Below are 24,562 nucleotides of genomic sequence, written 5' to 3' on the forward strand. Positions count from 1 at the left end.
AACAACACAATGAAAGAAACATATGTCTGAAAGGAGGGATACAGTAGCCACATAAGCTTGTAATGGAAATTGATTGAAGGCACACAAAGATCTGCGTTCACAGCTAATGGTATTGACTGCGAGGGGCAGCGGTAGACATGGAGACCACTGTTAGCAAGAGAACAGACACTGTGCTTTGAGAGACTAGTCAAGGATCATATCACCTCCACCCTACCTGACACCCTAGACCCACTCCAATTTGCTTACCGCCCCAATAGGTCCACAGACGACGCAATCGCAACCACACTGCACACTGCCCTAACCCATCTGGACAAGAGGAATACCTATGTAAGAATGCTGTTCATCGACTACAGCTCAGCATTTAACACCATAGTACCCTCCAAACTCGTCATTAAGCTCGAGACCCTGGGTCTCGACCCCCCCACCCTGTGCAACTGGGTCCTGGACTTTCTGATGGGACGCCCCCAGGTGGTGAGGGTAGGAAACAACATCTCCACCACGCTGATCCTCAACACTGGGGCCCCACAAGGGTGCGTTCTAAGCCCTCTCCTGTCCTCCCTGTTCACCCATGACTGCGTGGCCATGCACGCCTCCAACTCAATCATCAAMTTTGCAGACGACACTACAGTGCTAGGCTTGATTACCAACAACGATGAGACAGCCTACAGGGAGGAGGTGAGGGCCCTCAGAGTGTGGTGTCAGGAAAATAACCTCACACTCAACGTCAACAAAACAAAGGAGATGATCGTGCACTTCAGGAAACCGCAGAGGGACCACCCCCCTATCCACATCGACAGGACAGTAGTGGAGAAGGTGGAAAGTTTTAAGTTCCTCTGCGTACACATCACGGACAAACTGAAATGGTCCACCCACACAGACAGCGTGGTGAAGAAGGCGCAGCAGCGCCTCTTCAACCTCAGAAGGCTGAAGAAATTTGGCTTGTCACCAAAAACACAACACTAACTTTTACAGATGCACAATCGAGAGCATCCTGTCGGGCTGTATCACCGCCTGTTACGGCAACTGCTCCGCCCACAACCGTAAGGCTCTCTGAGGCCTGCACAACGCATCACCGGGGGCAAACTACCTGCCCTCCAGTACACCCACAGTACCCGATGTCACAGGAAGGCCAAAAAGATCATCAAGGACAACAACAACCCGAGCCACTTCCTGTTCACCCTGCTATCATCTAGAAGGCGAGGTCAGTACAGGTGCATCAAAGCTGGGACCGAGAGACTGAAAAACAGCTTCTATCTCAAGGCCATCAGACTGTTAAACAGCCATCACTAACATTGAGAGGCTGCTGCCAACATACTGACTCAAATCTCTATCCACTTTAATAATAAAACATTGGATGTAATAAATGTATCACTAGTCACTTTAAACTATGCCACTTTATATAATGTTTACATTCCCTACATTACTCATCTCATATGTATATACTGTACTCTACACCATCTACTGCATCTTGCCTATGCCGTTCGGCCAGCGCTCATCCATATATTTATATGTACATATTCTTAATCATTCCTTTACACTTGTGTGTATAAGGTCGTTGTTGTGAAATTGTTAGATTACTTGTTAGATATTGCTGCATGGTCGCAACTAGAAGCACAAGCATTTCACTACACTCGCATTAACATCTGCTAACCATGTGTYTGTGACCAATAACATTTGATTTGATTTGATTTGTGGAAKTGTCCAGAGCCGTGCCTTGGCCTCATTTTCTACAGGTCATACTGACCTGTCAGACATGTGGATGGTTTGTCCACCGATGATGACTGGGCCAGTGTATGGCCGCAGGGCTTGATTTGTGAGGACACATTGTACGCTGTTGTTTAATGCTGCTCTCTTTCCTATACATTCCTTTGATATTGTGATTGCTGACTGGAGGTGTTCTCCCTGTTGTTTTCCTCTCCCTCCCTAGATGAGATCATGCAGCAGGAGATCAGGCCCCTGCTTGCTGTCGACATCATAGAGCAGCTGCATCGGCAGTTTGCCCTGCTCTCAGGTACGTAGCTAGGTCTCCGTCTCCTCTCCTTATCCCTGCTTCCCTCACACAAAGACGGGCAGATATTCGAGTTCCTCTCCCTTTGTAAAGGAGCAAATATGGGAATGACAAAATAATCACATTTTAGTCAGAGGTGATCATATCTACTTTACAGTTATACCGAACAGCACAATGTAATGTTTGTTAATTCATTTTGATCACGGTCAGAAACAATTATTTTGTCATATCCGTTATGAGTTACAAGGCCATTTCCATTGTTGACGTTAAGACATGATTGAGTTGTGACCGGACTTGAACCTTTTAACTACTGATCGATAGGATTGCCTCTTAATCACTTCCTGTCTGAGACAGTAGAGAGGTCTGGTCTGCTCCATGGTCTGTTCCAGGACAATAACAGCATTATCACATTACACCATGAACCATTTCCTGCCAGGATGTCTTTGTCTCTCTGGCCATATTCATGAGCTTTGTTCAGAGTGGATAAAATGGCCACTTTTTCCATTCAGTTAAGTTGGGATGCAGAAGCAATGACTGTGTACATACTATACATTATTATTAACATGTATTTGAGAATATTGAGTCCACTAAATCATGTCCGTATACTCACAGATCACCTCAGTCTGAAGAATCTCTCAAACCTTTTTCCATCTCAGTTTTATTTCCCCTAAACCCAAATAAATGTGTCTTAAACTTCTGTCATAGCCACCTTTGAGTTACCAGAGACAGAGTATTGGAGACATGAACAGAGGTGCAGGGCCTTAGCTGGAACAATAACAGAGGGAGTTGTTGGTAGTTATGGGGCTAGCCTGGCCTCAGAGCCATACTACACGAAACATACTATGCGTATTTCTGAGCACCTCCAAGACATATGATATGTACTAATGGTCTAGTTACTTTAGACAGAAACAAAAGTAGGGAGGTTGGTCAGGGAAGATGTGTGGATGTATACCGCGACCATCTAGCAATCCAAATGTTGGTGTTCGAGTCGCGTTGGTAACAACTGTAGCAGTTTAGCTAACCCTTATTCTAACCTTGACCCATTTCACCTAAACTGCTACGTAAATTCTCCTAACCTTTGTCGTTTTAGTAGTTTTCCTAACCTTTTACATAAATGATCCTAACCTTTGTTGTTAGTTCTCCTAACTACCAATGTATATTCTCCCAGTCATTCTCCTTTGTTGAAACAAGCAACTTGATTTCAGAGAAAGACAGATAATACTATACATCCTCCAGATGTATGATAAGTTACATCATCCAATTCTTAAGCTATTGCATGACTGGGTGAGACGTATATGATACGTCCTCCAATTCGTATGATATTGTAGAACCGCTATTCCATTCATAATGTAACCTAACGTAACGTAATATATCATACCAAATGGAGTAAAAGATTTACGTACCAAATCCAACGAATTGCCCTGAGACCAGGTTGATTGGACGGGAGCTCTACGCCACAGCCTCTGGCTCCACAGGGATTGTTTCCATTCCTTCCCACCTATGTCAAACCACCAAGGGTCAGCCAGCTGCGCTCCTGCCAAGCTGGTGTCTTACTTCAAAAACCCTGGCTCAGCAAAGCTAGCTTTCAAACTTATGTAATTTTACTGTGGAAAAAGCACAAGTATATTTCATTATCTACACAGCAAGAATGTTTTTATTCTCAATGGGTCTGTCACTGAGTTTGGGTTGTTTTGTATGGGTTTAAAACATTGGTCTCCATTCCTTTTCTCCATATTGTGATGCTGATACCTGACAGTCACAAGCAGTGGTGGAAAAAGTACCCAAATGTCATACTTGAGTAAAAGTAAAGATACCTTAATAGAAAATGATTCAAGTAAAAGTGAAAGTCACCCAGTAAAATACGACTTGAGTAAAAGTCTAAAAGTATTTGGTTTTAAATATACTTAAGTATCAAAAGTAAATGTAATGGATAAAATATACTTAAGTATCAAAAGTAAAAGTATGAATAATTTCAAAGTCTTAATATTACGCAAACCAGATGGCACAACTTTCTTGTTTTTATTTATTTACGGATAGCCAAGGGCACACAACACTGATTGATACATCATTTACAAACAAAGCATGTGTGTTTAGTGAGTCCGCCAGATCATAGGCAGTAGGGATGACCACGGATGTTCTCTTGATAAGCGTATGAATTGATCAATTTTCTGTTCTGCTTAGCATAAAAAATGTAACAAGTACGTTTGGGTGTCAGGGAAAATGTATGGTGTAAAAAGTACATAATTTTCTTCAGGAATGTAGTGAAGTAAAAGTATAAGTTGTCAAAATTATAAATAGTCAAGTAAAGTACTTTAAATTATTTTTACTTAAGTACTGTACTTTACGCCACTGGTTACAAATAAAGGCCACCTCGCTGTTGACGTTATTCCAGTATTACCTCCACACCTATAAAAGCATTATTTCTGCACTACTTACGTACCTTTATACCTGATGAGGTGATGCTGAGTTGAGCTTTCTAGACAGGGCAGTATTGTACAGCTCTGATTGTTATCTGGTGTACTGTTGTCAGTGAGAGAGGTAGGCAACAGAAGCTCTGACATATGTGAGGATTCCCTGTGGTGGAATTTTCTGCCATATGCAGGTAAATAATTGGATGTGCCTGGCTGGGAGGACTGATAGATGAGTTGTCACCCAGTGGGATGGATGGCAGACGAGATGGCACAGGAAATAAACTACATGCTGCTTTTAGCACAAAGACATCTGAGTTTGGGAGGAGGCTGTTATGCTTGTCTATGTGATTTGCTTGTCAGTGTTAGTACATTTTTAGAACTGAGAGACAGAGAGAAGAAGGCAGAGGAGGATTTAGGAAGGGAAAAAGTTAGTCAGTAAAAGTAAAGAGCTACAGTTACCTCACCACTAATATGAAAGGCAGCATTTCCTGACGTCCTCCTCCGGAATAAGAGTAATACAGTGTATGTCCAAATAATGTAAGTGCCCAGACTCGGGGGGGCCTCAAGTAGAAAATCAGACTGCCTTGGGCAGATGAGGTACAATTTACAGCAGTTCCCCTCTGTCATCCCAAACTGAACTGTTTTGAAGTTGAGAATTCACCCTAAAATCTATCTATACTCCTATCTCCACTCAGGAATGCAGGCASTGGGGCATGATGATGTGTGAGGAGGAACACTTTAGATATAGGGTGACTTGCTGTTCCACTATGCTTTCTCATAGTGATACACTTTGACTGATAAATCTCTGATTGGAGAGATATAGGATCATGGATTATATTATGGCTGCCTCTGATTGCTTCATTTGTTTTAGGATTTAGTGAGACAATTTTGATTATTTGAAATTTACATCTCTCCTCATATTTCTTCATTTAGATTGTCATATCAACATTTTCACTCATCAAACTTATTTAGTTTCATGTTTCATATAAGTTTTGATTCAATCATGACTTTTGGCAAAAAATAATCAAATCTGAATTTGTGCTGACAGCCCAATGCCACCACCTTGTGGTTGATTAGTGGAAAATAACTTTTCTATTGATATAAAGTCACCCATCAGATCGGTAACAGCAGAATGTTGTTTTTTATCCAAATAAATATTTATTTTACTGTAGAAGCCTGGTGTAAATTAATGAATGTAACAAAATTGACATATTTCTGTCAATCTATTGATGTAACCCTATGTGTGCAGGAGGAAGAGGGAAAGATGGCGCCCCCATCATCACCTTCCCTGAATACTCAGGCTTCGGCGACCTCCTAGACGAGGACTTCCAGAATGTTGTCACATATCTGACTAGCATCCCCAGGTAAAGTATGCAGCTTCACTACAACCATAAATATGCTCCCATGGTTATGCAGTTCAGATCAATTCTGCAATTCTGGTGCACATTATTTTCCCACAGTGGAGAACAGAAGCTTACTGTAATGCTACTGTGTATTTGATCAGTACAGGCCAAAGAGTGCTGCCTCTAGCAGCACAGTGATGCATTCATTTGAATGAGTTTTGCTTGAAGAAACACAGGCTTAAATAAACATACAGTGCCTTCAGAAAGTATTCACACCCCTTGACTTTTTCCACATTTTGTTGCGAAACAGCCTGAATTTACACACAATACCCCATAATGTCAYAGTGGAATTAAATTTTTAGAAGTTTTTAAGCTGAAATGGTTTGAGTCAATAAGTATTCAACCCCTCTGTTATGACAAGCTTAAATAAGTGCAGGAGTAAAAATGTGCTTAACAAATCGCATAATAAGTTGCATGGACTCAGTCTGTCTGCAGTAATAATGGTTTACATTACACCTGATGTAAAACCAGCGACCCAGGGACCCCATCATATATTAGCAAACAGTTTTTTTCTCACGTCTTGTCTTATCATCAGGTGAATGATAATGTCAAGTGGAAGTAATCAACATTTTTTCATTATTAGATTTTGTAGATAGTTTTTCATTATTTTGACCTCCCTAAGAGGCGGGTGGACAAACAAAATCCCACAAATTCTGACAAACTCCAAGCATTGATTATGCAAGAATGGGCTGCAATCAGTCAGGATGTGGCCCAGAAGTTAATTGACAGCATGCCAGGGCGGATTGCAGAGGTCTTGAAACAGAAGGGTCAACACTGCAAATATTGACTCTTTGCATCAACTTCATGTATTGTCAATAAAAGCCTTTGACACTTATGAAATGCTTGTAATTATACTTCAGTAATCCATAGTAACACCTGACAAAAATATCTAAAGACACTGAAGCAGCAAACMTTTGGAAATTAATATTTGTGTCATTCTCAAAACTTTTAGCCACGACTGTACATTATAGTTGAATGTATGAACTCTAACAGAGCCTCAAATCAAATAAAATGTTATCGGTCACATACACATGGTTAGCAGATGTTATTGCGAGTGTAGTGAAATTCTTGTGCTTCTAGTTCCGACAGTGCATCAATATCTAACAATTCCACAACTACCTAAAACACATAGATCTAAGTATAGGAATGGAATAAGAATATATACATATAAATATATGGATGAGCAATGACCGAGCGACATTGGCAAGATGCAATAGATGGTWTAAAATACAGTATATACATATGAGATGAGCAATGCAAGATATGTTAACATTACTAAAGTGACTAGTGATCCATTTATTAAAGTGGCCAATGATTTCAAGTCTGTAGGTAGGCAGCAGCCTCTCTGTGTTAGTGATGGCTGTTTAACAGTCTGATAGCCTTGACGTAGAAGCTGTTTTTCAGTCTCTCGGTCCCAGCTTTGATGCACCTGTACTGACTTTGCCTTCTGGATGGTAGCGGGGTGAACAGGCAGTTGCTCGGGTGGTTGTATTCCTTGATGATCTTTTTGGCCTTCCTGTGACATCAGGTGCTGTAGGTGTCCTGGAGGGCAGGTAGTTTGCCCCCGGTGATGCGTTGTGCAGACCACACCACCCTCTGGAGAGCCCTGCGGTTGTGGGCGGTGCATTTGCCGTACCAGGAGGTGATACAGCCCGACAGGATTTTTTTACCCCTGTTTCTCCCCAATTTTGTGGTATCCAATTGGTAGTTACAGGCTTGTCTCATCGCTGCATCTCTCGTACGGACTCGGGATAGGCGAAGGTCGAGAGCCGTGCGTCCTCCGAAACACAATCCAGCCAAGCCGTACTGCTTTTATACACAATGCCCACTTAACCCGGAAGCCAGTCGCACCAATGTGTCAGAGGAAACACCGTACACCTGGCGACCGTGTCAGCGCACACTGCGCCCGGCCCGCCACAAAAGTCGCTAGTGCGCGATGGGACAAGGACATCCCTGCAGGRCAAACCCTCCACTAACCCGGACGATGCTGGGCCAATTGTGCGCAGCCCCATGGGTCTCCCGGTCGCGGCCCGGCTGCAACAGAGCCTGGGCTCGAACCCAGACTCTCTAGTGGCACAGCTAGCACTGCGATGAAGTGCCTTAGACCACTGCGCCACTCGGAAGGCCCTCAATTGTGCACCTGTAAAAGTATGTAAGGGTTTTAGGTGACAAGCCAAATTTCTTCAGCCTCTTGAGGTTGAAGAGACGCTGTTGTGCCTTCTTCACTACACTGTCTGTGTGGGAGGACCATTTCAGTTTGTCCGTGATGTGTGCGCAGAGGAACTTAAAACTTTCCACCTTCTCCACTGCTGTCCCATCGATGTGGATAGGGTGGTACTCCCTCTGCTGTTTCCTGAAGTCCACGATCATCTCCTTTGTTTTGTTGACGTTGAGCGAGAGGTTGTTTTCCTAACACCACACTCCGAGAGCCCTCACCTCCTCCCTGTAGGCCGTCTCATCGTTGTTGGTAATCAAGCCTACTACTGTTGTATCGTCTGTAAACTTGATGATTGAGTTGGAGGCGTGCATGGCCACGCAGTCATGGGTGAACAGGGAGTACTACGGAGGGGGCTGAGCACGCAACCTTGTGGGGACCCAGTGTTGAGGATCAGCGAAGTGGAGATGTTGTTTCCTACCTTCACAACCTGGGGGCGGCCCGTCAGAAAGTCCAGGACGCAATTACACAGGGCGGGGTTGAGACCCAGGGCTACAAGCTTAATGATGAGCTTGGAGGGTACTATGGTGTTGAATGCTGAGCCGTAGTCAATGAACAGCATTCTTACATAGGTATTCCTCTTGTCCAGATGGGTTAGGGCAGTGTGCAGTGTGATGGCGATTGCATTGTCTGTGGACCTATCGGGGCGGTAAGCAAATTYAAGTGGGTCTAGGGTGAGGTGGAGGTGATATGATCCTTGACTAGTCTCTCAAAGTACTTCATGATGACAGAAGTGAGTGCTACGGGGCGATAGTCATTTAGTTAATTTACCTTTGCATTCTTAGGTACAGGAACAATGGTTGCCATCTTGAAGATGTGGGGACAGCAGACTGGGATAGGGAGAGATTGAATATGTCCGCAAACACACCAGCGAGCTGGTCTGCGCATGCTCTGAGGACACGGCTAAGGGTGACGTCTGGGCCAGCAGCCTTGCGAGGGTTAACACGTTTAAATGTCTTACTCACGTCGGCCACGGAGAAGGAGAGCCCACAGTCCTTGGTAGCAGGCCTATTAGCTAGAACACATTTTCGCTAAGATCAGCTGTTTACCTGGTTAAACAAAGGCTAACCATGTGTTGGCAAAAAATGTATGTCCAAGTCAAGAAAGCTTACCAGTAGCCAGTGGCGCTTGCCACACTGGTAGTCAATTAGTTTTTTCCAAAGCCTATGTCAGAAACTCCATTGAGTGTAATTGACTACAATGAGTTGCTCAATTTTAAGAGTTGAGAAAAAAAGTTGACATCATTACAAATAAGATATTCTCCTATTTTCTGTTGTTTCTAGCAGGTAGCCTGGTTAAGAGCGTTGGGGCAGTAACTGAAAGGTTGCTGGTTTGAGTCCCCGAGCTGACTAGTTGAAAAATCTATGTGCCCTTGAGAAAGGCGCGTAACCCAAATTGCTCCTTGAAGTCGCTCTGAAAAAGAGTGCTAAATGACGTCAGTGTAAAATGTAGCGATATTTATCAAGACATTGGAGGGAAAATCACACTAATAAAAAATATGTATGTTTTTGCAGACCCCTTGCAGTACCTGTAGTACCCCTAGGGGTCCGTGGATTTACGATGGAATACCCTTGGTTTACATGATTTTTTTAATGACTACCCCATCTCTGTACCCCACACATACAATTAACTGTAAGGTCCCTCAGTTGAGTAGTGAATTTCAAGCACAAATTCAAGCACAAAGACCAGGGAGATTTTCCAATGCCTCGCAAAAGAAGAGCACCGATTTATAAAAGGGTCAAACATTTTTAAAAAGCAGACACGGTGAAGTTATTAATTAGTCTTTGGATGATGTATCGATACAACCAGTCACTACAAAGATACAGGTGTCTTTCCTATCGGAGAGGTGCCTATCCTGCCGGAGAGGTAGGACACCGCTCATGTATTTCACCATGAGGCCAATCGTGTTTTTTAAAAAGTTACAGAGTTTAATGGCTGTGATAGGAGAAAAATGAGGATGGATCAACAACATTGTTGAAATTAGTGCCTTTTGCATCCCTTTTATATTTTAGGTAGAAATTGTGCACCAAAATTMACTTTTAGCATGTTATATTCAATMAAGTGCCCTTTAATATAAAACACATGGACAATTCAATACATCCGATGTTTAATATGAATGAAGACTTAATAAAGTGCCAAAATTCAGCATTTTCACATGTCCCTCCATGCACCCTCTGTGACTTTAACTCACTTAACCTCAAAATGTATCCAAGTTTTCATCATTATTGTAAATCCCTAGCTATTTTGTTGCTTTGACAAAGTCATTTCTGAATTGTATTATTTATTTAATGTGATTAGTGATTCATTTTAATAAAATAAAATATACTGTCAACCCTGTTACGTGAACTGAACTCTCGTTTTAATATGACGAAACTATTCCTTTTCTTTATGTCAAAAGAAACATTGAACATCTAATAGTCAAATCATAGAATAAAAGCAGGTGAGCTGGTTCTACTCTTTATCTGGTGTTTTGTGGTGGGAAATTGAGTGGGTCGAGCATAACACATCACTGACACAGAGAGGATCCTGCCTACATACAGACTCGAAATCATTGGCCACTTTAATAAATGGATCACTAGTCACTTTAATAATGCCAGTTTAATAATGTTTACATACAGTTGAAGTCGGAAGTTTACATACACTTATGTCATTAAAACCCGTTTTTCAACTACTTCACAAATCTCTTGTTAACAAACTATAGTTTTGGCAAGTCGGTTAGGACATCTACTTTGTGCCTGACACAAGTAATTTTTCCAACAATTGTTTAGACAGATTATTTCACTTATAATTGTTTTCTCTTGTTTTTGTATGTGTTTAGTTGGTCAGGGCGTGAGTTGGGGTGGGCATTCTATGTTATGTGTTTCTATGTTGGGAAATGTGTTGCCTGATATGGTTCTCAATTAGAGGCAGGTGTTTGACGTTTCCTCTGATTGAGAACCATATTAAGGTAGGTTGTTTCACATTGTTTGTTGTGGGTGGTTGTCTTCCGTGTCTGTGTATGTTGCACCACACGGGACTGTTTCGTTTTGTCYTTCGTGTATGTAGTCTGTTCCTGTTCGTGCGTTCTTCGTATTTTGTAAGTTCTCAAGTCCAGGTCTGTCTACATCGTTTATTTGTTTTATAGTTTGTTGAAGTGTTTTCGTGTTTCGTCGTTCTATCATTTAATTAAATCATTATGTCAAACTATCACGCTGCACATTGGTCCTCTGATCCTTTTCGCCTCTCCTCTTCTGAGGAGGAGGACAAAGTAGACGATCGTTACAATAATTCACTGTATCACAATTCCAGTGGGTCAGAAATGTACATCCCTTAAGTTGACTGTGCTTTAAACCGCTTGAAAATTCCAAGAAAAAGGCTGCACTTCTCTTGGGCTTTACGCACTTCCTGATAGGCCTAATTGACATAATTTTGAGTCAAGTTATTGTGAAGTGTCAGTACCCTGTGGATATTTATGTCAAGGCCTACCTTCCAACTCAGTCCTCTCGCTTGACATCATGGTGGAAAACATCTAAAGAAATCAGCCAAGATCCTCAGACAAAACAATTGTATGACCTCCACATAGCTCCGTTCATATCCTTTTGGGAGCAATTTGCCTCAAACAGCCTGAAGGGGTACCGGTGCGTTTTCCATGCTGTACAAAACAATTAGTTACGCCTTACGTATAAACACATAGGACAGCGAAGCGGTCATTACACTCAGGAAGAGACGCGTTCTGTCTCCTGAGATGAAGCGTACTTTGGTGCGAAAAGTGCAAATCAATCCCAGAACAACAGCTAAGGATCCTTGTGAAGATGCTGGAGGAAACAGGTACAAAAGTATCTATATCCACAGTAAAATGAGTCCCTATATCGACCTAATGTGAAAGGTCCGCTCAGCAAGGAAGAAGCCACTGCGCTCCAAACCGCCATAAAAAAAGCCAGACTACGGTTTGCAACTGCATAATCGGGGGACAAGGATTGTACTTTGGAGAAATGTCCTTTGGTCTGATGAAACAAAAATGGAACTGTTTGGCCATAATGCACATCGTTATGTTTGGAGGAAAAAGTGGGATGCTTGCAAGCCGACGAACACCATCCAACCGTGAAGCACGAGTGGGTGGCCTAGCCATTCATGTTGCTCTTGCTGGCAGGGTGGATGGTGCAGCGTTCACAAATAGATTGGATCGTACGAGGGGGTGAAGGAATAATTATGCTTGGGATAGTATTGAAGCAACATTCAGAGACATCAGTCAGGAGGTAAAGCTTGGTCGCAAATGGGTTTCAAATGGTACAATGACCCAAGCATACTTCCAAAGTTCCAAATTTGTGGGCAGAACTGAAAAAGTGTGTGCGAGCAAGGAGGCTACAACCACGACTCAGTGTACCACCAGCTCTGTAAGTAGGAATGGGCCAAAATTCACCCAACCCTTTTGTGGGAAGGCTTGTGAAAGGCTTACCGGAAAACGTTTGATCCCAAGTTACCCAATATAAAGGCAATGCTACCAAATACTAATTGAGTGTATGTAAACTTCTGACCCACTGGGAATGTGATGAAAGAAATAAAAGCTGAAATAAATCATTCTGACATTTCACGTTCTTAAAATAAAGTGGTGATCCTAACTGACCTAAAACAGGGCATTTTTACTAGGAMTAAATGTCAGGAATTGTGAAAAACTGAGTTTAAATGTATTTGGCTAAGGTGTATGTAAACCTCCGACTTCAACTGTATCTTGCATTACTACAGTCAGGTCCATAATACAGACACAGTCAGGTCCATAATTATTGGTAACCTTGATATACTGCAGATGAGCAAGAAAGACTGTATCAAAGATCCACCACCATATTRTACAGTAGGTATGAGGTACTTCTCTGCGTATGCTTCTGTTTTTCAACGTCAAATCCACCACTGTTGTGTGTCGCCAAAGAGCTCTATTTTCATGTAATTTGACCATGCAGACTAGTGGTGAGTTTGCGGTTGAAAAACAGAAGCATATGCAGAAAAGWACCTCATACCTACAGTAAAATATGGTGGTGGATCTTTGATGTTCTTGGGCTATTTCGCGTCCCCTGCTCCTGGCCCCCTTATTAAGGTCGACGGCATCATGAAATTTACCAAGTACCAGAACATTTTAGCACAAAACTTGGTTGCCTCTGCCAGAAGGCTGACACTTGGCCACAATTGGATCTTCCAGCAAGACAATAACCCCAAACACTAATCAAAATCCACATTTTTTTTCATTACTTGTCTTTATTACTTGTTAAGAAACTAAATCTATTTCTCTGAGCAATTGTATTAGTATAAAATAAAATAGCATAGAATATAGGTCAGTATTTGTATTATTTGTTTTATATAGTCTTTTTTGCTAATCTTTATTAAGGGTGCCAATAATTATGTACCTGACTGTATTTCACAAGACACATTTCTCAGGGTGTGGCAAAATGTGAAAAAGGTGTCTTGTGAAATACGCTCCGAAAATGGCACATCTGGGATATCGTTCTCTCTCTCATGACACAGTGAYTGTTCAATTAATCTGGTCTCATGTAAGCTGCTCTCATTCAGGAAAATACACAAACGTTTTTCAGTCGAGTAGGAATATACTAGGCCCGATAACACAGTAAGATCACCACCCAGTGAGCACAAGACATTAAAAATACATATTCTTTTCATTGTCTTTTAAACGTCTTGTGCTGATAGGGGAGCAACTTCATTCACCCTTTTGTCAGAGTAACACATTGAGAATGTTAATGACCCTCACTTAACATCTTCCCTGTAAAACACCCCAAACATTAAACACGCTTACACAGCTCCTCTTACACTGTTAACTATAATGGCCTGGTTCAGAGAGCGCTGAAGTGATTTGGTATAAACTCTGTTTAAACTGTACAGAGACAGAATACAGCAGTGTACTGTAGTGCCCTCTTGGATATGTCTTGTGACTACATGCTTGGATAGCTTCACCTACCGCATGTGTTTATTTATATCTTTCCTTGTCTAGTTTGGACGCTGCCAGCATCGGTTTCGTTATAATCATCGACCGCAGGCGGGACAAATGGAGCTCAGTGAAGGCCTCGCTGACGCGGATAGCGGTATGAAGACGTCCATATTTAACTTCAGACAATGCTTTTATCTCTTTCCTGGTGGTATAGTCTGTTTGTGCTTCACTCGACTTCTCTCTGTGTTTGGCATCAAAGAGGAGTTTGCCACAGCACATAGAGTATGGAACCAGGCTATTTTATCTCAGCAATTACCATTGTAAAATAGACCAATGCTTCTATATCAGGAAGTCTTGCGTAAGGCAAATTATTCCCAAGTATAATATGTGAGATACATAATGGAAAGTAGAAACAGAGCAGGAGCTCCCTCCACAATCAGAACTAGGAGATGTCATGAAGCTGTGCTTTGTACCTGTGGCCACTAGGGGGCATTTCCAGGGAACCTCCAGCTGGTGTTGGTGCTGAGGCCCTCCCGTTTRTTCCAGAGGGCCGTCGCTGACATAGGCATTAAGCTGCACCGGGATGACTTTAAAATGAAGGTACCGGTAAGCATGCTTCGCTACCACTCACCGTGTCCAACTCTTAGATCATCTTATAAACTTTTCCTCTGTGTCTGGGTGTGAGATAGTGAGTGACCTGATGTCATGTGGCGTGTTGCATGGCAGTGTGATGTTCACCGGTAAACTAACTGCTAGAACAGTGACTATGTACTCACTGCATGTTTTGCTTGTTTATGTAGAGCTACTAATGTGCCAACATATATAGTCAGGTCCAAAATTATTGGCACTCTTGATAAAAATAAGCAAAAACACCTGTATGCAAATTTGTTTGTGCAAAATTATATTATTTAATACAATTTCTCGGAGAAAGAGATTTTGTTTAACATTAAAAAAATGTTCTCTCAAATATAGGGGTAAAAAGTATTGGCACCCATGTTTTCAATACCTTCAATGCGTATGCATCTTTCTTTCGATGCAAAACCCACCACTGGTGTACGRGGCCAAAGAGCTCTATTTTCATGTCATCCGACAAATGTGAACGTCTAGAGTTTGCTAAACGGCATTTTGATTGGAACAGGTGCTACTGTATGTTCAGATGACATTGGCCCCGAACACCATTGGTGGGTTTTGTGTCTAAATAAATATGCATATGCAGAAAAGAACCCAGTACCTACTGTAAAATATGGTGTTGGATCTTCGATGTTATGGGGCTATTTTGTTTCCACTGGTCCAGGGGCCCTTGTTAAGGTCAATGGCATCATGAACTTTACCCAGTACCAGGACATTTCAGCCAAAAACCTGTTTGCCTCTGCTAGGAGCCTGAAACTTGGCTCCAAGTGGATCTTCCAGCAAGACAATAACCCCAAGCACACATCAAAATCCACAAAGAAATGGTTAATTGACCACAAAATCCCCKAAAATTCTGTATGGAGGAATGGCCTAAGATCTCTCCCAATGTGTTCTCCAATCTCATAAAACATTTTAGAAAAGGCTCATTGCTGTTATCTTCACAAGGGAGGTATTGAAAGGTAATAATTTTGACACCTATTTTTGTCTGTGCAAGTGTATTAGTATAAAATAATATGTTGCTTTTTTTTTGCATACTGTACAATATAGCTCAGTATTTTAATTATTTATTTTGTACAGTCTCTTTTGCTCATATTTATCAAGAGTGCCAATCAATTTGGACTTGACATTCATATATTTCCCTTACTTCATTCAAGAATTTTGGTGAAGGCCAATTCTCCTGCATGACTGTACACATTTTCCAAGACAAATGTTCCAAAACCTCCTTAGATTCCTCACCAACTCATGTGGGCATGCCATCATTATGCAAGTGTATGATTCAAGTCAAGACATCTGGTGAAGTGTTAATAGAGAACTGTAATAAGCCAAAAACCTGGTTGTAATAAAACCCACAGAAGACACAAGACATCAAATCATGCTGCATTAGCACGCCATGACACTTCCCACTGGGCACAGATGTCAAGTCCACATCTATTCCACTTTGGTTCAAGGTAATTTAATTGAAATGACTTGGAAACAATGTTGATTCAACCAGTGTGTGCCCAGTGGGCTATTACATAACCCTTGAGGGAGTATTTTGCAAAATCCAGAGTGTGATGCAGAGGAAGTTGCATTAACATCTACACTCCCCTACGTATTTATTTGGTCAATGAAGCAAAAACGTTGACTTTTTCTCTGTATTCCAGCATTTTGGATGTTTCATATCAGGCGACATTACCGAATGTCGCTTTTATTTTAGGGTAATTTAATACATATCTGTTTTCATACTTACTGTTTCTGGTAAATAATGTATTGTGTCATTTAGGAGTCACTTTTATTGTAATTAGAATAAAATGTGTTTCCAAACACTTCTAAATTAATGTGGATGCTATCATGATTAAAGATAATCATGAATGAATTATGAATAATGATGAGTGAGAGAGGCATACAGTGCCTTCAGAAAGTATTCACATCCCTTGACGTTTTCCACATTTTGTTGTTACAAAGTGGGATTAAATGGATTTAATTGTCATTTCTTGACAACGATCTACACAAAATACTCTGTAATGTCAAAGTGTAAAAATCTAACATTTGTGAGAAAAGAAAATATGAAAAATAAAACACTAATATATCTTGATTTGATAAGTATTCAACCCACTGAATCAATACATGTTAGAATCATCTGTAATGAACACGAGGGGAGACACAAAGGGAGGTTTCAAGCGCAGGGCACAGCAGGTGTTTATCGCACAGGACCACAGGAGAAGGCAGGTAGCTGGGTCCAGGAGCAGGCAGAAGGTCATACACAGGGTTCCAAAAGGGCAACAGWACAGGCAGGGAAAAGGCTAGTAACGTAGTCCTGGAGATCAGGCAATAGGTAGATAACAGGAAATCCGATAGGCAGGGAATAGGCAGGGAAATCCGATAGGCAGGGAAATCCGTACAGGCAGGGAAAAGGAAAAAGGCATCGTTAGTGAGGCAGGAAAAAACTATCATATACAGGAGTAAATCACGGGGAAAAACAAAGTGTGTCACAAAACAAACAATACCTCACAGTGATGGGGTGCAAAGAATTTAACTAAATAGTGTGTGATAATGACATACAGGTGTGTGAACAGGTGATTAGAATTCAGGTGATTGGGATCTGGAGAGTGAGCTGCGTTCAGGGGATCTTCGTGTATGAGTTGGAAGCAGACGTTACATCATCTTTGGCAGCGATTACCGCTGTGAGTCTTTCTGGGTAAATGTCTAAGAGCTTTCGAACACCTGGATTGTGCAACATTTCTCCATTATTCTTTTCAAAATTCTTCAAGATCTGTCAAATTGGTTATTGATCATTGCTAGACAACAATTTTCAGGTCTTGTCATAGATTTTCAGGTAGATTTAAGTAGAAAACTGTAGCTTGGCCTCTCAGAAACAGTCACTGTCTTCTTGGTGTAGATTTGGCTTTGTGTTTTAGGTTATTGTCCTGTTGAATGGTGAATTCATCTCCCAGTGTCTGGTGGAAAGCAGACTGAACCAGATTTACCTCTAGGATTTTGCCTGTGCTTAGCTCCACTCCATTTCTTTTTTTATCCTGAAAAACTCCTTATTCCTTAACGATTACAAGCATACCCATAACATGATACACCCATCACTATTCTTGAAAATATGGAGAGTGGTTCTCAGTGATGTACTGGATTTGTGGAGTAACTACAAGGTTGTTGATCCATTGTCAGATTTCTCCTATCACAGTCATTATACTCTGTAAGCATTGGCGTCATGGTGAAATCCCTGAGCAGTTTCCTTTCTCTCTGCCAACTGATTTAGGACGCCTGTATCTTTGTAGTGACTGGGTGCATTGATGCACCATCCAAACTGTAATAAATAACTTAACCATGCCCAAAGGGATATTCAATTTCTGTTTTAGTTGTATTTTAAACCCATCTACCAATAGGTGCCCTTCTTTGCAGGGCATTGGAAAACATCCTTGGCCTTTGTGGTTGAATCTATGTTTTGAAATTCACTGCTCAACTGAGGGACCTTACAGATAATTGTCACGATCGTCGAAATACCATTCGGACCAAGGCGCAGCGTGATATGGGTTCCACATCTTTTTATTCGTGAAACGCACAAAACAATAAAAGAACAGCAAACGATACATGAAGCTATGGAGTGCTCACATGCAACTACACATAAACAAGATCCCACAAAAAAACTGTGGGGAAATGGCTGCCTAAATATGATCCCCAATCAGAGACAACTGCCTCTGATTGGGAACCATACTAGGCCAACATAGAAATAAAACAACCTAGATTACCCACCCTAGTCATACCCCGACCTAACCAAAATAGAGAATAAAAAGGCTCTCTGTGGTCAGGGCGTGACAATAATTGTATGTGTGGGGTAGAGAGATGAGGTTGTCATTCAAAATCACGTTTAACACTATTATTGCACAGAGTGAGTCCATGCAACTTTTTATAGGACTTGTTAAGCAAATGTTTTACTCCTGAACATATTTAGTCTTGCCATAACAAAGGGGTTGAATACTTAGCGACACAAAATCTCAATTTAATACATGTTAAAATTAGGCTCTAACACAACAAAATGTGTAATATGTCAAGAGGTCTGAATACTTTCTGAAGGCACTTTAGGTGGAAAATACATTGGATTTGCACAAAGTCATCAACGTAAACTATTGTTTTGAGGCTGACATTTCAACCACAAAATGATGTCATCGTGGTAACCAATTTTCAACATAGACAAACCTTGTATAAAATATGTTGAATTTGTACCTTTGAAACAATGTCAGATCTTCAACGTTAAATCCACTATCAGAAAAAGACTATAGGCTGGGCAGCACCTCCTACTGGAGAGTTAATCTGTCTACAGCTATCCGTTCAGGTTTTTAACCAAGCCCTGCTAACTAAATAGATTCACGGTTGTTATCGAAGTCATTCCAAAGGGCAGGTMTAACAGAGCAAATCTAATGTAACTGTACTCTATACGCCATATATCATCAATGATACTATACTGAACAAAAATATGAACGCAACATGTAAAGTGTTGACTCCATGTTTCATGAGCTGAAATAAAAGATCCTAGAAAGTTTCCATATGCACAACAAGCTTATTTTTCTCACATTTTGGGTACAAATGTGTTTACATCCCTGTTAGTGAGCATTTTTCCTTTGCCAAGATAATCCATCCACCTGACAGGTGTGACATACCAAGAAGCTGATTAAACAGCATGATCATTACAAAGGTGCATCTTGTGCTGGGGACAATAAAAGGCCACAGTGCAGTTTTGTCACACAACACAGTGCCACAAATGTCTCAAGTTTTTAGGGAGTGTGCAATTGGCATGCTGACTGCAGGAATGTCCACCAGAGCTGTTGCCAGATCATTTCATGTTAATTTATCGACCATAAGTTGTCTCTCACGTCGTTTTGGAAAATTGGCAGTACGTCCAACCGGCCTCACAACGGCAGACCACATGTCACCACGCCAGCCCAGGTCCTCCACATCCAGCTTATTCACCTGCGGGGTCATCTGAGACCAGCRACCCGGACAGCTGATGAGACTGGGTTTGCACAACTGAAGAATTTCTGCACAAACTGTCAGAAACCGTCTCAGGGAAGCTCATCTGCGTGCTCGTTTTCTTCACCAGGGTCTTGACCTGACAGCAGTTTGGTGTTGTAACTGACTTCAGTGGGAAAATGTTCACCTTCGATAGCCACTTGCATGCTGTAGAAGTGTGCTCTTCACGGATGAATCCTGGTTTGCTGATATCAACGTTGTCGCCCATATAGCATGTTTGTGCTGCTCTGGATCGCCCTGTACGACAGCGTGTTCCAGTTCCAGCCAATATCCAACAACTTAGCACAGGCATTGAAAAMGAYTGGGACAACATTCCACAGGCCACAATCAACAGCCTGATCAACTCAAACTGTCATCACACCAGATACTGACTGGTTTTCTGATCCACGCCCCTACCTTTCTTTTTTAAAGCCTTCCACAAGCGTCCCATAATAAGTTGGGTGAATTTTGGCCCATTCCTCCTGACAGAGCTGGTATAACTGAGTCAGGTTTGTAGGCCTCCTTGCTCGCACACGCTTTTTCAGTTCTGCCCACAAACTTTCTACAGGGTTGAGGTCAGGGCGTTGTGATGGCCACTCCAATACCTTGACTTTGTTGTCCTTTAAGCCATTTTGCCACAACTTTGGAAGATTGCTTGGTCAGTGTCCATTTGAAAGCACCATTTTGCGACGAAGCTTTAACTTCCTGACTGATGTCTTGAGATGTTGCTTCAATATATCCACATAATGTTCCTGCCTCATGTATTGCCATCTATTTTGTGAAGTGCACCAGTCCCTCTTGCAGCAAAGCACCCCCACAACATGATACTGCCACCCCCGTGCTTCACGGTTGAGATGGTGTTCTCGGTTTGCAAGCATCTCCCTCTTTTCCTCCAAATATAACGATGGTCATTATGGCCAAACAGTTCTATTTTTGTTTCATCAGACGAGAGGACATTTCTCCAAAAGGTACGATCTTTTCCCCATGTGCAGTTGCAAACCTAGTGCTGCGTTTTTTATGGCGGTTTTGGAGCAGTGGCTTCTTCCTTGCTGAGTGCCTTTCAGGTTATGTGATATAGGACTCGTTTTACTGTAGTTATAGATACTTTTGTACCTGTTTCCTCCTGCATTTCACAAGGTCCTTTCCTGTTCTTCTGGATTGATTTCACTTTTGCACCATCATCTCTAGCAGCCAGAACGCGTCTCCTTCCTGAGCGTTATGACGGCTGCGTGGTCCATGGTGTTTATACTTGTGTATTATTGTTTGTACAAATGAACGTGGTACCTTCAGGCATTTGAAAATTGCTCCCAAGATGGACCAGACTTGTGGAGTCTACAATTTTTTTTCTGAGGTCTTGGCTGATTTCTTTTTTCCCATGATGTCAAGCAAAGAGCACTGAGTTTGAAGGTAGGCCTTGAAATACATCCACAGGTACACCTCCAATTGACTCAAATTATGTTAATTAGCCTATCAGAAGCTTCTAAAGTCATCATGACATCATTTCTGGAATTTTCCAAGCTGTTTAAAGGCACAGTCAACTTAGTGTATGTACATTTCTGACCCACTGGAATTGTGATACAGTGAATTATTAAGTGATATAATCTGTCTGTAAACAATTTTGGAAAAATGACTTGTGTCATGCACAAAAGTAGATGTCCTAACCGACTTGCCAAAACTTAGTTTTTAACAAGAAAATTGTTGGAGTGGTTGAAAAACGAGTTTTTAATGACTCCAATCTAAGTGTATGGTAACTTCCGACTTCAACTGTATATAGTGTCAAAGAACACACACAGGTGTCTATAATCGTGGCCTGATATCATTGGTTAATTCTCAGATATAAAAATAACATACCAAAAACATGAATGGATAGTATACGATCATAGATACAATTTGGCTACATATGGCCTACAAACGATTTACAATAGCAAAATCACAAAAATCACAAGAATGGCTTCAGATCAAATCAAATCAATTTTATTTATATAGCCCTTCTTACATCAGCTGATATCTCAAAGTGCTGTACAGAAACCCAGCCTAAAAACCCAAACAGCAAGCAATGCAGGTGTCAGAAGCACAGTGGCTAGGAAAAACTCCCAAGAAAGGCCAAACCTAGGAAGAAAACCTAAGAGAGGAACCAGGCTATGAGGGGTGGCCAGTCCTCTTCTGGCTGTGCGGGTGGAGATTATAACAGAACATGGCCAGATGTTCAATATGTTCATAAATGACCAGCATGGTCAAATAATAATAATCACAGTATTTGTCGAGGTGCAACAAGTCAGCACCCCAGGAGTAAATGTCAGTTGGCTTTTCATAGCCGATCATTAAGAGTATCTCTACCGCTCCTGCTGTCTCTAGAGAGTTGAAAACAGCAGGTCTGGGGACAGGTAGCACGTCCGGTGAAACAGGTCAGGTTCCATAGCCGCAGGCAGAACAGTTGAAACTGGAGCAGCAGCACGGCCAGTGGACTGGGGACAAAATCCTGAGGCATGGTCCTAGGTCTCAGGTCCACCGAGAGAGAGAGAGAAAAAAGAGAGAGGTTAGAGAGCATACTTAAATTCACAAAGGACACCGGATAAGACAGGAGAAGACTCCAATATAACAAAACTGACCCTAGCCCCCCGACACATAAACTACTGAGCATAAATACTGGAGGCTGAGACAGGAGGGGTCAGGAGACACTGTGGCTGCATTCGATGATTACCCACGGACAGGGCCAAACAGGAAGGATATAACCCCACCCACTTTGCCAAAGCACAGCCCCCACACCACTAGAGGAAAGCTTCAACCACCAACTTACCATCCTAGACAAGGCCGAGTATAGCCACAAAGATCTCCGCCATGGCACAACCCAAGGGGGGCGCCAACCCAGACAGGAAGATCACGTCAATGACTCAACCCACTCAAGTGACGCACCCATCCTAGGGACGGCATGAAAGAGCACCAGTAAGCCAGTGACTCAGCCCCCTGTAATAGGGTTAGAGGCAGAGAATCCCAGTGGAGAGAGGGGAACTGGCCAGGCAGAGACAGCAAGGGCGGTTCGTTGCTCCAGAGCCTTTCCGTTCACCTTCACACTCCTGGGCCAGACTACACTCAATCATATGACCCACTGAAGAGATGAGTCTTCAGTAAGGACTTAAAGGTTGAGACCGAGTCTGCGTCTCTCACATAGGTAGGCAGACCATTCCATAAAAATGGAGCTCTATAGGAGAAAGCCCTGCCTCCAGCTGTTTGCTTAGAAATTCTAGGGACAATTAGGAGGCCTGCGTCTTGTGACCGTAGCGTACGTGTAGGTATGTACGGCAGGACCAAATCTGAAAGATAGGTAGGAGCAAGCCCATGTAGTGCTTTGTAGGTTACCAGTAAAACCTTGAAATCAGCCGTTGCCTAAACAGGAAGCCAGTGTAGGGAGGCTAGCACTGGAGTAATATGATCAAAGTCTACGTTGAGACCGAAGGGAGCAAGAGTCTTTAAATCACGATATATACATCTGTGCAAAATCTCGAACAGCACTGATCACTTGTACTGTGTACTTTTAATGTAATCTGAATCCAAGTAATTTGGTTGTGCTACTAGATGAAGCACAGTGATAACACATTATAAACACAAAATATCTGACATTGTATTCCCATTCTAACTTTATTGTGCTTTTAAATGGTTGAACGCATTGTGATAACATATTGGAAATTCAAAAAACTTCTGTCTGTCTTTTTAAGTGGGTGAATAAAGGTTGAAATCTCATTGATCAACATCTCAACCAAAATGTACTCACATTTCTATGTTGAAATGGCGTTGTGGTTGCATCCACGTTCATTTAGAAGTGTTCCCGAAACATATTATTTTCTTATTTACAATAAAATTCCCTCCAAAATGACACAATACATTATTTACCATTAATTTCTATTTAACACAACATAATCTGAAACACAACCAAAACAAACTACAAATGCATGTTGTAGAGTCACAATCTTGATGTAGTCATTGCATGCTCGGAATATAGGACCGAATACAAAACTTTTGACTACTTTAATACGCATATATGTGAATTTCTCCAAATATTTATGACACCTTCAAATGGGGGTACTAGATACTGTCAAAGCTAAAATACCACCTCTGCAAGATTAACGACTCAACTCGAACCTGCCTACCCAATAGCAGTCAGTTATTCCTTGTCATTAATCTCTCAGATCTGTTAGATGCTGCTCTGCCTTACCACTGAGCCTGTTTACGGCTAGGGACTGTTCCTCAAACTCAACAGTAAGGGCCTTACAGTAAAGTGGGCTATCCTCAGAGCCTAGTGCTTATGCTGCCTCACTCTCGTTCCACCTGGTGCCTTCTCAGGATCACCCAGGCCAGAGCTTCCACCGTAGCCCACTATGAGGGGCCCCTATTTCCTGGGTTGGCTTAGCCCAGAATCACCCCTCTTACGACTCCGACCATTGTACTCAGTACCTATAGTTCCGTCTCAGGTTATTTTATTCCAGCAACTAAGGTTCCCAATAGACTAATTAACCAGATGCTAAAAATCCTAAATTAATCAAGTCAATTTCAGAAACCTAGAGTAAAACGACAGGCACTTGTATGACTCTTTGATGACACAGGAGTTTCAGAACAATAAAGCAAGTTTATTCAAAATTCCAGAAACAGGCATTGTAAGTCCCAGCTCAATCAATCAATATCACAAATCAATAATCACACAAGCAATTATGAGAAACAAAAGTTAACTATGGATTAGATACCTCCAGCGCCCTTATCTAAACCCCTATTAGGTTGCCAATGCAATATCTTTTGTATATCACACTTTTATGAGAAACATATAATTTAATAACAAGAAAAATTATGTCTTACCTTCTACAACCATAAACAGTCTTTTGTTGCCCCCCTCAGGATGATCAGTCCCTCAATTGTTGTTTCAAAACTCTAACAGCTACTTAAAACGTCTATCAATAAGGTAACCTTAAGGATTCCTTGTAGAACTTTACTTTTATTTTA

General features: G+C 41.7%; 1 protein-coding gene across 7 annotated transcripts in view; it reads left to right on the plus strand.

Moving 5' to 3' along the window:
• The window catches only part of mcf2l2 (MCF.2 cell line derived transforming sequence-like 2), a 130,848-nt gene that overhangs the window by 29,029 nt on the left and 77,257 nt on the right, over nucleotides 1–24,562 (plus strand). For 5 of the 7 annotated variants that reach the window (XM_024004497.2, XM_024004500.2, XM_070447597.1 and 2 more), the window contains 4 exon segments: nucleotides 1,928–2,011; nucleotides 5,669–5,783; nucleotides 14,012–14,102; nucleotides 14,435–14,554. In XM_024004497.2, coding sequence (XP_023860265.1) covers nucleotides 1,928–2,011; nucleotides 5,669–5,783; nucleotides 14,012–14,102; nucleotides 14,435–14,554 — 410 coding nt within the window. 7 annotated transcript variants of the gene reach the window in all.

Source organism: Salvelinus sp. IW2-2015, linkage group LG16, assembly GCF_002910315.2.
Source record: "Salvelinus sp. IW2-2015 linkage group LG16, ASM291031v2, whole genome shotgun sequence".
Classification (NCBI taxonomy): Eukaryota; Metazoa; Chordata; class Actinopteri; order Salmoniformes; family Salmonidae; genus Salvelinus; species Salvelinus sp. IW2-2015.